At 41.1% G+C, this 15,208-nt stretch overlaps 1 protein-coding gene across 2 annotated transcripts in view; it reads left to right on the plus strand.

The window, feature by feature from the left end:
• The first annotated feature begins 1,298 nt into the window (after positions 1-1,298).
• Positions 1,299-15,208, plus strand: part of LOC131762289 (checkpoint protein HUS1-like) — a 31,586-nt gene continuing 17,676 nt past the window's right edge. For both annotated transcript variants that reach the window (XM_067042986.1, XM_059073771.2), the window contains exons 1-3: positions 1,299-1,567; positions 2,163-2,290; positions 2,389-2,565. In XM_067042986.1, the coding sequence (XP_066899087.1) occupies positions 1,516-1,567; positions 2,163-2,290; positions 2,389-2,565 (357 nt within the window). In that variant the 5' untranslated portion in view covers positions 1,299-1,515. The remainder of the gene's footprint in view (positions 1,568-2,162; positions 2,291-2,388; positions 2,566-15,208) is intronic.

Genomic DNA, 15,208 nt, shown 5'->3' on the forward strand with positions numbered 1-15,208 from the left:
GACAATTTTCCCCACAACACCCAACACCATTGATGTTGTTATGACTAAACAACTCGGTTTTCTTATTTTATGGCAAAAAAATAAGTGATTTGAAGTAAATATCAATATATTATGAAACACTGTTTACAAAGCTTACTTAGTATTTAATCATATTCATGACCTCCATAGCAACCACCTCATTCAATGATGTATCTACTTTAAAATTAACTTGTGAAGTACTAAAAAGCATGTTTCCTTACTAAAAAATTTAAATGTGACATTAATCACGTTTGGCTTGGCAAACACTTGTAAAAATGTAGATTGGAGTCTACCTTCATGTTATAGTCTTAAAATAGGCAGAACTGCTTGTAATTTTCGTATTTTGCACTTTTAAAAGGATCTGTTTTTACTGTTTATCATACCTTGATTCTATACACCAAGGTAAAAACAAGGTTGTAGGCTTCTGTTTGCAAAGCACATTAAAAATAAAACATTCGTAACATGGACAATCTTGTCTCTGAAAAACCAAGTTGGAGACAATTGTTCTATTTCTCGTTTTGTTTTTCAAACTTCTACCACTCCATTTATGTCACTTTTGCTGTGAGATTTTTTTTTAAATTAATTAATTAATTAATTTGTGGCTGCGTTGGGTCTTTCTTGCTGCGTGGGGGCTTTTGGTGCAGTGCACGCGGGCTTCTCACTGCCGTGGCTTCTCTTGTTGCAGAGCACCGGCTCTAGGCGTGTGGGCTTCAGTAGTTGTGGCACGCGGGCTCAGTAGTTGCAGTGCGTGGGCTCTAGGGAGCACTGGCTCAGTAGTTGCAGCACACAGGCTTAGTTGCTCTATGGCATGTGGGATCTTCCTGGACTAGGGCTCAAACCCGTGGCCTCCGCATAGGCAGGCGGATTTTTATTAACCACCGTGCCACCAGGGAAGCCCCTCTGCTGTGAGATTTTTTTTTTAACAGGCTCTGGTGAAGTTCATCTTGAGATAAGACTCCAAAATTAACACTTCACATCAGTGTTCTTTAAACATCCTGCGTTTTGCACAGTTTAAAAGTTTAAATTTGAAACAATTTCACAACATCATCCCACGTGGTCCTGCACCGCGGAGGTACTAGTGCGAACGTCTGAGCCGAGGGAGGTTCTAAAGCTCCCCTAGCCCAGAGAGGTGTGTACTTAAGCGGTAACTCTACTCAATACTTTCTAAATAAGGGATTGATGTTATTTCTCATGCTGTAAAGGAGAACTGGAAATAGGGATCACGGAGCTCAAACTTCAAATCGTCAGAACCACTTCCGACACCTGCGGGCGGAGGACGCGTCACTTCCGGCACCTGCGGGCGGAGGACGCGTCACTTCCGGCAGAGGTCGCCTCAGCCCAGGGGCGCGACCCGAAAGCCCTCCTCTCCTCCGCGGGCGGGCGTCCGGGGAAGCCAGGCAGAACCCAGGCCCGCGGTGGCGTTTCCGGCGGGCAGCGTAAGGCTGGGGTCCCTGGAGCGGGCCGCGCACGGGCGCCCCGCACGGGCTGCGTCGCGCCATGAAGTTTCGGGCTAAGCTCGTGGATGCGGCCTGTCAGAACAACTTCACGCGTGAGTGGGGGCCGCGTCGGCCCCGGGCGGCGGGGAGGAGGGCAGAGGGGAGGGCGGGAGGCCCGGAGGGGGCAGTGCAAGCGGCCGGGGCCCCGCGAGGAGGATGGGGCCGCGCTGGGCTGGCGGGCCGCTGGAGGATGGGGCGGGCGCAGGTGCCGGGGGTTGTCCCTGAGGCTTGAGTCCTGTCTCGTGTCTTTTCTTAACCCGGCCGCTGGCGCCACAGACACCTTTATCTGGCGCAGACCGTCCTTCACAGCCCGGGCCCCGCTGGTTCCCCCGCCCCCTGCGGCGCCTGGCCCTGCCGCCATCCCTGCAGCACCCGGCGGCCCCGAGTGGACGTGGGAGGGATGAAGGCGGCCAGTCGGCGCCAGTTCACTTCCGAATCTGGGTTTCCTTATTCCAGCGCTGATGGCTGGTGATGCGAACCGCGCAGGGTTGTGGGAGGCATTAAAGGCTTCCCGGTGGGCACCAGCGTAAACGTGATTTTCCCACCGGCCAGCTCGTCGGGCCGAACAGGGAGTTCTGCGAGGTAAGTTAGAGTCTGGGATACTTGGCATGCTTCTTAGTAATTCCTTACTCGAATCCTTCGCTGTAGGAGTCAGTAACGTGATAGCCAGGCTTGCCAAAACCTGCACTCTGCGTATCAGTCCGGAGAAGTGGAACTTCGTCCTCTCTGACAGGGTGGCCCGTGGAGGGGTGAGCATGTGGTGTGAGCTGGAGCAGGTGAGCGGAGGCTCTGAGAGGCCTGCAAACCGCCCCCACCCCTGCCCGCCACGAATGCCGCCGAAAGAGCACACACGTTCCCCCTTTTCTTCCCTTAGGAGAACTTCTTCAGCGAATTTCAAGTGGAAGGTGTCTCCGCAGAAAACAATGCGATTTATTTAGAGCTAACATCGGAAAGTTTATCTCGAGCCTTGAAAACTGCCCAGAATGCCCGAACCTTGAAAATCAAGCTGACTAATAAACATTTTCCCTGCCTCACAGTTTCTAGAGAGCCGGTGAGTACCGACGGGAGCGTTTCTGAAACTTCCTAGAGGATTCAAAAGTAGTTATAAGCCTCGGCTTTCTAACAGCATGTGGAAAGCTCATTGGTTTTATTAAAATGAAAGAGCTGCACATCAGTATTTGTTTTCCATTGGAGTCAGGTGCTCCTCATATTTAAATAGCATTGTGATCCCATAATATTCAACGAGGATACTGCTTTTCCTATGAAATAACACTTCTGCATCTTTCTTCTCATCTCTGCATATCCCAGCATCTCCATTTCTTTTATTGGTTTTGTCACCTAGTCTAGAAACCGTGGTTTCTCTCCGTTTTCACTGTTGAAGCATTTGTGTGTCCCTCCCTTCTCCCACACCTCTGCTGCTAACACCTTGAAAATGACCTCTGGTTCTCGAGGAATACCTCTTTCTTCCCCGCCACTACCAGATGAATCCAATGTGCAGCTCTCCTCAGGACACATGCACCCCCACAGGCTGTCACTGCTCACAGAATGAAGTTACTGTCTGAAGCCCTTCACCTGTGGCCCAACCCATTGTAGAGCCAAATTGCAAACACCTGCCCTCCGAGTGGTTCCCCAGGTGTGTCCCGTTCTTTCCCAACTCCCAGGCTTTGGTAATGTTGGGTCTTCTACTTGGAGTCTCTCCTCTTAACTCTTTGAAGCCTTAACTTTCTTTAGCACCAGTGCTGCCTCCTCTGTGGCCTTCCCTCATCCTGGCACTTCTCCTCCTTATGTGATTTGTGGACTTTATTTTTCTGGTGAGTGTTGTATTCAGTTTAATGCTCTTTATGGAAGAGGATTTCTCATCTTTTTTTTAAATTGAAGTATAGTTGATTTACAACGTTGTGTTAATTTCTCCGTACAGCAGAGTGACTCAGATCTACGTATGTATGCATTCTTTTTTAAATATTCTTTTAATATTTAATATTTTTAATATTTAAATTATTAAATTAATAATTTAATATTTAATATTCTTTTCCATTATGGTTTATCTCAGGGTATTGAATATGGTTCTCTGTGCTATACAGTAGGACCTTGTTGTTTATCCATTCTGTATGTAATAGTTTGCATCTGCTAACCCCAAACTCCCAGTCGTTCCCTACCCCACCCACTCTCCCCCTTGGCTACCACAAGCCTGTTCTCTATGTCTGTGAGTCTGTTTCTGTTTCGAAGGGAGGTTCATTTGTGTTATGTTTTAGATTTCACATGTAAGTGATACCGTATGGTATTTGTCTCCCTCTTTCTGACTTTAGTCACTTAGTATGATCATCTCTAGGTCCATCCATGTTGCTGCAATGGCACGATTTCATTCTTTTTTTATGGCTGAGTATTATAACATTGTATGTTTATATATACCACATGTTCTTTATCCATTCATCTGTCAATGGACATTTAGGTTGTTTCCATGTTCTGGCTATTGTAAATAGTGCTGCTATGAACATATGGGTGCATGCATCTTTTTGGCTTATAGTTTTGTCTGGATATATGTCCGGGGGTGGGATTGCTGGGTCATATGGTAATTCTATTTTTAGTATTGTGAGGAACCTCCATACTGTTCTCCATAGTGGCTGCACCAACTTACATTCCCACCAACAGTAGAGGAGGGTTCCCTTTTCTCCCCACCCTCTCCAGCATTTGTTATTTGTAGATTTTTTTAAATGATGGCCATCTGACTGGTGTGAGGTGGTACCTCATTGTAGTATATTTTGATAATTAACCCCTTGTCGGTCACATCATTTGTATATATTTTATCCTATTCTGTGGGTTGTCTTTTTGTTTTGTTTATGGTTTCCTTTGCTGTGCAAAAGCTTGTAAGTTTGATTAGGTCCCATTTGTTTGTTTTTGTTTCTATTTCTATTGCCTTGGGAGACTGACCTAAGAAGATGTTGCTAGGATTTATGTCAGAGAATGTTTTGTGTATGCTCTTTCCTAGGAGTTTTGTGGTGTCATGTCTTAACATTTAAGTCTTTAAGCCATTTTGAGTTTATTTTTGTGTATGCCGTGAGGGTGTGTTCTAACTTCATTGATTTACATGCAGCTGTCCACGTTTCCTAGCACCACTTGCTGAAGGAGCTGTCTTTTTCCCATTGTATCTTCTTGCCTCCTTTGTCGCAAAGATTAATTGACTGTAGGTGTGTGGGTTTATTTCTGGGCTCTCTGTTCTGTTCCATTGATCCATATGGCTGTTTTTTGTGTCAGTACCATGCTGTTTTAAGATTACTGTAGCTTTGTGGTATTGTCTGAAGTCTGGGAGGGTTATGCCTCCTGCTTTGTTCTTCTTTCTCAGGATTGCTTTGGCAATTCTGGGTCTTTTATGGTTCCATATGAATTTTAGGGTTATTTGTTCTAGTTCTGTGAAAAATGTCATGGGTAATTTGATAGGGATTGCATTAGATCTGTAGATTGCTTTGCTTAGTATGGCCATTTTAACAATATTAATTCTTCCAATCCAAGAGCCTGAGATATCTTTCCATTTCTTTGAATCATCTTTAATTACCTTTATTAATGTTTTATAGTTCTCAGCATGTAAGTCTTTCACCTCCTTGGTCAGGTTTATTCCTAAGTATTTTCTTGTATTTTTCTTTGATGTGATTTTAAAAGGTTGTTTTTTTGCTTTTTGTTATTTTTTTTTTAACTTTCTCTTTCTGGTATTTCATTGTTAGTGTAAAGAATGCAACAGATTTCTGTATGTTAATCTTGTACCCTGCTACCTTGCTGAATTCATTTATCAGTTCTAGTAGTTTTTGTGTCAGGTCTTTAGGATTTTCTATGTGTAGCATCATGTCATCTACATATAATGACAGTTCTGCCTTTTCCCTTCCAATTTGGATGCCTTTTATTTCTTGTTTGATTGCTGTGGCTAACTCTTCCAGTAATATGTTGAATAGAAGTGGTGAGAGTGGGCATCCTTGTATTTATCCAGATTTTAGTGGATAGGCTTTCAGCTTTTCACTGTTATCATATTGGCTATGGGTTTGTCATAAATAGCTTTTGTTACGTTGAGGTATGTTCCCTCTATACCCACTTTGGTAAGAGTTTTTATTACGAGTGGATGTTGAATTTTTTTCAAATGCTTTTTCTGCATCCATTGAGATGATCATGTGGTTTTTGTCTTTTCTTTTGTTCTTTTTTAAATTTAAAAAATTTTTTGGCTGCGCTGTGTGGCATGCGGTACTTAGTTTCCTGACCAGGATCAAACCCATGCCCCTGCAGTGGAAGCACGGAGTCTTAACCACTGGACCACCAGGGAAGTCCCAGTCTTTTCTTTTGTTCATGTGGTGTATAACATCAGTTTGCCTATGTTGAACCATCCTTGTTAACTTGGGATGAATCCCACTTGGTCATGGTGTCTGATTGTTTTATGTGTTGTTGGATACGTTTTCCTAATATTTTGTTGGGAATTTTTGCATCTATATTCATCAGAGATAATGGCCTGTAATTTTCATTTTTGCTGGTATCTTTGGTTTTGGTATTGGGTCTATGGTGGCTTAATAGAATGTCTTTGGGAGTGTTCCCTCCTCTTCAGTCTTTTGGAGGAGTTTGAGAAGGATCTGTAAAAGCTCTTCTTTGTAGGTTTGGTAGAATTTGCCTGTGAAGCCATCTGGTCCTTGACTTTTGTTCATAGGGAATTTTTTATTATTATTACAGATTTTATTTCACTTCTAGTGATCAGTCTGTTCAAATTATCAATTTCTTCTTGATTCATCTTTTGGTGGGCTGTATGTTTCCTGAAACTTGTCCATTTCCTCTAGGTTGTCCAATTTGTTCAAATATAATTGTTCATAGCAGTCTCTTATGGTTTTTTCTGCAGTATCAGTTGATAGTTCTCCTTTTTCATTTCTTATTTTGTTTGGTTTCTCTCTCTTTTCTTCTTGGTGATCCTGTCCAGACGTTTGTCAATTTTGTTTACCCTTTCAAAGAACCAGCTCTTGGCTTTATTGATTTTTTTCTATTTTTGATCTCTATTTTATTTATTTCCCCTGTGATCTTTATTATTTCCTTCCTTCTGCTGACTTTAGGTGTTGTTCTTTTTTTGATTCTTTTAGGCAGTAGGTTAGGTTGTTTTTGAGATTTTTCTTGTTTTCTGAGGAAGGCCTGTATTGCTATGAACTTCCAAGAACTGCTTTTGCTGCATCCTTAGATTTTGTATGGTTGTGTTTTCATTGTCATTTGTCTCAAGGTATTTTTAAATTTCCTTCTTGATTTCCTTCTTGACCCATTGGTTTCGTAGTAGCATGTTGTTTAGTCTCCATGTAATTGTTTTTTTGTCATTTCTTTTGCTGTGGTTGATTTCTATTTTAATGCCATTGTGGTCAGAAAAGACGCTTGAAATAATGTCTGTACTCTTAAATTTGTTGAGGTTTGTATTGTGCCCTAATATATGGTCAGCCCTAAAGAATGTTCCATGTGCACTTGAAAAGAATGTGTATGTTGTTTTTTTAATGTAATGTCCCCAAAATAACAATTAAGTTTAACTGTTCTGTTGTATCATTTAGGATCTCTGTTGCCTTATTGATTTTCTGTCTCAAAGAGCTGTCCACTGATGCAAGTCGGGTGTTAAAGTTTCCTACTATTATTGTATTCCTGTCAGTTTCTTCCTTTATGTTTGTTAGTATTTGTTTTATGTATTTGGGTGCTCTGATATTAGTTGCATATATGTCGACGAGTATAAAATCCTCCTCTTGTATTGATCCTTTTATCATTATATACTGTCCTTATTTATCCTTCTTTATGGCCTTTGTTTTAAAGTCTATTTTGTCTGATACGAGTAGTGTGACTGCCACTTTCTTGTCAATTCCGTTTCCATGAAATATCTTTTTCCATTCCCTCACTTTCAGTCTTTGTGTTTCTTTTGCCCTGAAGTGGATCTCTAGTGTTGTTTTTTTTTTCGGCCCCACCGTGCCATGCTGTGTGTGGGATCTTAGTTCCTAACCAGGGATCGAACCTGTGCCCCCTGTAGTAGAAGCACAGAGCCTTAACCACTGGACTGCCAGGGAAGTCCCTGAAGTGGGTCTCTTGTAGGCAGCATATTGCAGGCTCTTCTTTTTTATCCAGTTGGCCACTCTGTCTTTTGATCGGAGCATTTAGTCTATTGACATTTGAGGAAATTATTGATAAATATGTATTTATTGCCATTTTAAACCTTGTTTTCCAATTGATTTTGTGTTTCTTCTTTGTTCCTTTATTTCGCTTCTTGTTTTTCTTTTTGTGGTTTGATTCCTGTTATTTTATGCTTGTGTTCTGTTCTTTTTGGTTTTTGTGAATTTATTATATGTTGTTGATTTGTGGTTACCCTGTTTTTCAAGTATGTTAACCCCTTTCTATATCTACTTGCTTTAGACTGATGGTCATTGTAGGCTCAAACACATTTTTGAAAAATCTACATTTTCTAATTCTCCTCCGCTACGTTTTATGATTTGAATGTTCTCTTTTACGTCTTCATGTTTATTCTTTTGAAGTTTGTTGTGGTTATCATCGCTTTCACAAATAGATGTAAAATGTTTTTTCTTTTTCATTTGTATATTGGCTTAAGTGATTGACTTTCCAGTTGTTATTCCCTCTTTCCTATAGCTTGTTGCTGCTTTTCTATTTAGAGAAGACCTTTCCATATTTCTTTTAGGATAGGTTTAGTATCACTGTCTTCTTTTAGATTTTGCTGGTCTGAGAAATTTTTTCTCCTCCTCTTCTAAATGATCATCTTGCTGGGTAGAGTATTCTAGGCTGCAGATGTTTTTCCCTTGCAAGACTTTGAATATATTTTGCCACCCCCTTCTGGCCTGCAACATTTCCATAGTGAAATCAGCTGATAGCCTTATGGGGGTTCCCTTGTAATTAACTCCTTGTTTTTCTCTTGCTGTCTTTAGAATCCTCTCTTTAACTTTTGCCATTTTAATTGTGTCTTGGTGTACGTCTGTTTGGGTTCATCTTACTTGGGACCCTCTGTGCTTCCTGTACCTGGATATATGTTTCCTTCTTTAGGTTTGGGAAGCTTTCAGCCATAATTGCTTCAAACATTTTCGATCCACTTTTCTCTTTCTTCTCCTCCTGGAATCCGTATTATGCATTGATTGGTATGCTTTATATTATCCCATAAATCTCTTATCTTGCTTTCCTTTTTTTTTCTTTTGGCTTTCTGTCTGCTGTTCTGATTGAGTGATTTCCATCATTCTGTCTTCCAGCTCACGTGTTCGTTCTTTGTTATTCATTCTGTCACTCGTTGCCTGGAGCTCAGCTTTCATCTTGGCAAATTAAGTTTGTCATTTTCCTTGGCTCCTCCTTATTGTCTCTAGTCCTTTTTTCCAGTAATTGGCTCTCCTGTCCAGAGCCTTTCCTCATACCTTCACTATGATCAGTACCACCTTTTTGAACTTTTTCTCTGTTCAACTGAAGAAGTCTGTTTCATTGTTTGTTCCTTTGGGGAATTCTCTCTTGGTCTTTTAACTGGGAGTGGTTCCTCTGCTCCTTCATTGTACTTGTATTTCTCTTTCTCTGCGTTTAGGAGAAACAGTTGCCAACTGTGGTCTTAGACGGCTATTTATATGCAGGAGCATCTCCGTGTAGCTTGCGTAGGTTTAATATTTTTGGTGCGAGGGCTGCGTTTAGTATGGATGCCTTTTGCCTCTCCTCAGCACGTGTTGGCCACTATCCCCTTGATTAGGGAGTGTGCAGATGCAGCGGCTTTTGCATGTTCCTGGAGCCGCAGCAGTGAGGGAAGCTGGTGCCCCCTCCTGGAGCTCTCAGCGGTGGCGGCAGCTGGCACCTGCCCACCCAGAGCCCACAACAGCAGCTCGTGTGTCTTCCCAGAGCCCGCAGCGGCTTGCACGTGCTCCTGGAGCCTGCGACGGCAGTGGCAGCTGGCGCCCACTCCCAACACTCTCAGCGGCAGCGGTGGCTCACGCCCGCCCCAGAAGCTCACGTAGGTGGTGTTGTGTTGCCTGAGAGTAAAGGAGGAAACTGACAGGAATACAATAATAGTAGGAAACTTTAACACCCGACTTGCATCAGTGGACAGCTCTTTGAGACAGAAAATCAATAAGCTCCTGTGGCGGCCCCGCCCCTCCCTTCACACGTCCTCCAACAGTGGCACGTTGCCTCTCTGACGGGCCCCGGGTACACCCTTGGTCATGGCCACACCACACTCCAGCCCCTTCAGGCAGCCCACCCCAGTCCTCTCCCCGGGTCTGAGCTCCGAAGCCTGTGCTTCAGCACCCAGCCCCCACCCGCCCCGGCGGACACGTGTCTCAGGCTGGGTAGTGCAGGGCGGTGGCATCTCCCGTCTGTGCAGGTCTCTCTCCATTCTGCCTTCTGTAAACTGGTTGCTGGATTCTCCTCCAAGGGTCTACAGCTCCCCCTCTGTCCAGGCTGATCTCCCTGCCTGTGAGGGGACATTCAGGGTGTGGGCACCTTTCCTCTTTCACAGCTCCCTCCCTGGGGTGCAGGCCCCATCCCAATTCCCCTCTCAGTTTTTCTCTTTTTTCTTTCGTCCTACCCAGTTGCGTAGAGGTTTTCTTGCCCTTTCTGAAGCCTGAGGTCTTCTACCAGGTCTCAGTAGATGTTCTGTGAGAGTCATTCCATGTGTGGATGTCGCTTTGATGTATTTGTGAGAGGTGGTGAGCTCCACGTCCTACTCCTCCACCGTCTTGATCACTCTCTTCCTCAACCTTCCTTCCTTTTTCTCAGCTCTTTGCAGTCAGGCAGTTCTCAGAGCTAATCTGTATTTCACTTCACAATCTAAGTGTGGTATGGTTCTAAAGCTACTTAAGGAAAAGTAAGAGAGTAACATATCATGCTTTTCTTTCTTTCTTTTTTTTTTTTTTTAATTTTAATTTTAATTTTTTAAACATCTTTATTGGAGTATAATTGTTTTACAATAGTGTGTTAGTTTTTCCTTTACAACAAACTGAATCAGTTATACATATGTTCCCATATCTCTTCCCTCTTGCATCACCCTCTCTCCCACCCTCCCTATCCCACCCCTCTAGGTGGTCACAAAGCCCAGAGGTGATCTCCCCGTGCTATGCAGCAGCTTCCCACTAGCTATCTAATTTACATTTGATAGTGTATATATGTCCCTGCCACTCTCTCACTTCGTCACAGCCCACCCTTCCCCCTCCCCATATCCTCAAGTCCATGCTCGAGTAAGTCTGTGTTTTATTCCCGTCCTACCACTAATCTCTTCATGACATTTTTTTCCCTTAGAGTCCATATATATGTGTTAGCATACGGTATTTGTTTTTCTCCTTCTGACTTACTTCACTCTGTATGACAGACTCCAGGTCCATCCACCCTCATTATAAATAACTCAGTTTCATTTCTTTTTATGGCTGAGTAATATTCCATTGTATATATGTGCCACATCTTCTTTATCCATTCATCTGTTGATGGACACTTAGGTTGCTTCCATGTCCTGGCTATTGTAAATAGAGCTGCAATGAACATTTTGGTACATGAGTCTTTCTGAATTATGGTTTTCTCAGGGTATATGCCCAGTAGTGGGATTGCTGGGTCGTATGGTAGGTCTATTTGTAGTTTTTTAAGGAACCTCCATACTGTTCTCCATAGCGGCTGTATCAATTTACATTCCCACCAGCAGTGCAAGAGGGTTCCCTTTTCTCCACACCCTCTCCAGCATTTATTGTTTCTAGAGTTTTTGATGATGGCCAATCTGACCGGTGTGAGATGATATCTCATTGTAGTTTTGATTTGCATTTCTCTAATGATTAATGAGGTTGAGCATTCTTTCATGTGTTTGTTAGCAATCTGTGTATCTTCTTTGGAGAAATGTCTATTTAGTTCTTCTGCCCATTTTTGGATTGGGTTGTTTGTTTTTTTGTTATTGAGCTGCATGAGTTGCTTATAAATTTTGGAAATTAATCCTTTGTCAGTTGCTTCATTTGCAAATATTTTCTCCCATTCTGAGGGTTGTCTTTTGGTCTTGTTTATGGTATCCTTTGCTGTGCAAAAGCTTTTAAGTTTCATTAGGTCCCATTTGTTTATTTGTGTTTTTATTTCCATTTCTCTAGGAGATGGGTCAAAAAGGATCTTGCTGTGATTTATGTCGTATAGTGTTCTGCCTATGTTTTCCTCTAAGAGTTTGATAGTGTCTGGCCTTACATTTAGGTCTTTAACCCATTTTGAGTTTATTTTTGTGTGTGGTGTTAGGGATTGTTCTAATTTCATACTTTTACATGTAGCTGTCCAGTTTTCCCAGCACCACTTATTGAAGAGGCTGTCTTTTCTCCACTGTATATCCTTCCCTCCTTTATCAAAGATAAGGTGACCATATGTGTGTGGGTTTATCTCTGGGCTCTCTATCCTGTTCCATTGATCTATATTTCTGTTGTTGTGCCAGTACCATATTGTCTTGATTACTGTAGCCTTGTAGTAGAGTCTGAAGTCAGGGAGCCTAATTCCTCCAGCTCCATTTTTCGTTCTCAAGATTGCTTTGGCTATTCGGGGTCTTTTGTGTTTCCATACAAATTGTGAAATTTTTTGTTCTAGTTCTGTAAAGAATGCCAGTGGTAATTTGATAGGGATTGCATTGAATCGGTAGATTGCTTTGGGTAGTATAGTCATTTTCACAATGTTGATTCTTCCAATCCAAGAACATGGTATATTTCTCCACCTATTTGTATCATCTTTAATTTCTTTCATCAGTGTCTTATAGTTTTCTGCATACAAGTCTTTTGTCTCCTTAGGTAGGTTTATTCCTAGATATTTTATTCTTTTTGTTGCAATGGTAAATGGGAGTGTTTTCTTAATTTCACTCTCAGATTTTTCATCATTAGTGTATAAGAATGCCAGAGATTTCTGTGCATTAATTTTGTATCCTGCAACTTTACCAAATTCATTGATTAGCTCTAGTAGTTTTCTGGTAGCATCCTTAGGATTCTCTGTGTATAGTATCATGTCATCTGCAAACAGTGACAGCTTTACTTCTTCTTTTCCTATTTGGATTCCTTTTATTTCTTTTTCTTCTCTGATTGCTGTGGCTAGAACTTCCAAAACTATGTTGAATAAGAGTGGTGAGAGTGGGCAACCTTGTCTTGTTCCTGATCTTAGTGGAAATGGTTTCAGTTTTTCACCATTGAGAACGATGCTAGCTGTGGGTTTGTCATATATGGCCTTTATTATGTTGAGGAAAGTTCCCTGTATGCCTACTTTCTGCAAGGTTTTTATCATAAATGAGTGTTGAATTTTGTCAAAAGCTTTCTCTGCATCTATTGAGATGATCATATGGTTTTTCTCCTTCAGTTTGTTGATATGGTGTATCACGTTGATTGATTTGCGTATATTGAAGAATCCTTGCATTCCTGGGATAAACTCCACTTGATCATGGTGTATGATCCTTTTAATGTGCTGTTGGATTCTGTTTGCTAATATTTTGTTGAGGATTTTTGCATCTATGTTCATCAGTGATATTGGCCTGTAGTTTTCTTTCTTTGTGACGTCTTTGTCTGGTTTTGGTATCAGGGTGATGTTGGCCTCATAGAATGAGTTTGGGAGTGTTCCTCCCTCTGCTATCTGTTGGGAGAGTTTGAGAAGGATAGGTGTTAGCTCTTCTCTAAATGTTTGATAGAATTCGCCTGTGAAGCCATCTGGTCCTGGGCTTTTGTTTGCTGGAAGATTTTTAATCACAGTTTCAATTTCAGTGCTTGTGATTGGTCTGTTCAAATTTTCTATTTCTTCCTGGTTCAGTCTCGGCAGGTTGTGCATTTCTAAGAATTTGTCCATTTCTTCCAGGTTGTCCATTTTATTGGCATAGAGTTGCTTGTAGTAATCTGTAATAATCTTTTGTATTTTTGCAGTGTCAGTTGTTACATCTCCTTTTTCATTTCTAATTCTATTGATTCGAGTCTTCTCCCTTTTATTCTTGATGAGTCTGGCTAATGGTTTATCAATTTTATTTATCTTCTCAAAGAACCAGCTTTTAGTTTTATTGATCTTTGCTATTGTTTCCTTCACTTCTTTTTCATTTATTTCTGATCTGATCTTTATGATTTCTTTCCTTCTGCTAAATTTGGGGTTTTCTTGTTCTTCTTTCTCTAATTGCTTTAAGTGCAAAGTTAGGTTGTTTATTCGAGATGTTTCCTGTTTCTTAAGGTATGATTGTATTGCTATAAACTTGCCTCTTAGAACTGCTTTTGCTGTATCCCACAGGTTTTGGGTCGTTGTGTCTCCATTGTCATTTGTTTCTAAGTATTTTTTGATTTCCCCTTTGATTTCTTCAGTGATCACTTCGTTATTAAGTAGTGTATTGTTTAGCCTCCATGTGTTTGTATTTTTTACAGATCTTTTCCTATAATTGATATCTAGTCTCATAGCGTTGTGGTCGGAAAAGATACTTGATACGATTTCAATTTTCTTAAATTTGCCAAGGCTAGATTTGTGACCCAATATATGATCGATCCTGGAGAATGTTCCATGAGCACTTGAGAAAAATGTGTATTCTGTTGTTTTTGGATGGAATGTCCTATAAATATCAATTAAGTCCATCTTGTGTAATGTATCATTTAAAGCTTGTGTTTCCTTATTTATTTTCATTTTGGATGATCTGTCCATTGGTGAAAGTGGGGTGTTAAAGTCCCCCATTATAATTGTGTTACTGTCGATTTCCCCTTTTAAGGCTGTTAGTATTTGCCTTATGTATTGAGGTGCTCCTATGTTGGGTGCATAAATATTTACAATTGTTATATCTTCTTCCTGGATCGATCCCTTGATCATTATGTAGTGTCCTTCTTTGTCTCTTGTAATAGTCTTTATTTTAAAGTCTATTTTGTCTGATATGAGAATTGCTACTCCAGCTTTCTTCTGATTTCCATTTGCATGGAATATCTTTTTCCATCCCCTCACTTTCAGTCTGTATGTGTCCCTAGGTCTGAAGTGGGTCTCTTGTAGACAGCATATATATGGGTCTTGTTTTTGTATCCATTCAGCCAGTCTGTGTCTTTTGGTGGGAGCATTTAATCCATTTACATTTAAGGTAATTATCGATATGTATGTTCCTATTACCATTTACTTAATTGTTTCGGGTTGTTCTTGTAGGTCTTTTCCTTCTCTTGTGTTTCTTGCCTAGAGAAGTTCCTTTAGGATTTGTTGTAGAGCTGGTTTGGTGGTGCTGAACTCTCTCAGCTTTTGCTTGTCTGTAAAGGTTTTAATTTCTCCATCAAATCTGAATGAGATCCTTGCTGGGTAGAGTAATCTTGGTTGTAGGTTTTTTTCCTTCATCACTTTAAATATGTCCTGCCACTCCCTTCTGGCTTGTAGAGTTTCTGCTGAAAGATCAGATGTTAATCTTATGGGGATTCCCTTGTGTGTTATTTGTTGTTTTTCCCTTGCTGCTTTTAATATGTTTTCTTTGTATTTAATTTTTGACAGTTTGATTATTATGTGTCTTGGCGTGTTTCTCTTTGGGTTTATCCTGTATGGAACTCTCTGTGCTTCCTGGACTTGATTGATTATTTCCTTTCCTATATTAGGGAAGTTTTCAACTATAATCTCTTCAAATATTTTCTCAGTCCCTTTCTTTTTCTCTTCTTCTTCTGGGACCCCTATAATTCGAATGTTGGTGCGTTTAATGTTGTCCCAGAGGTCTCTGAGACTGTCCTCAGTTCTTTTCATTCTTTTTTCTTTCTTCTGCT

The sequence above is a fragment of the Kogia breviceps genome, chromosome 9 (genome assembly GCF_026419965.1).
Source record: "Kogia breviceps isolate mKogBre1 chromosome 9, mKogBre1 haplotype 1, whole genome shotgun sequence".
Lineage (NCBI taxonomy): Eukaryota > Metazoa > Chordata > Mammalia > Artiodactyla > Physeteridae > Kogia > Kogia breviceps.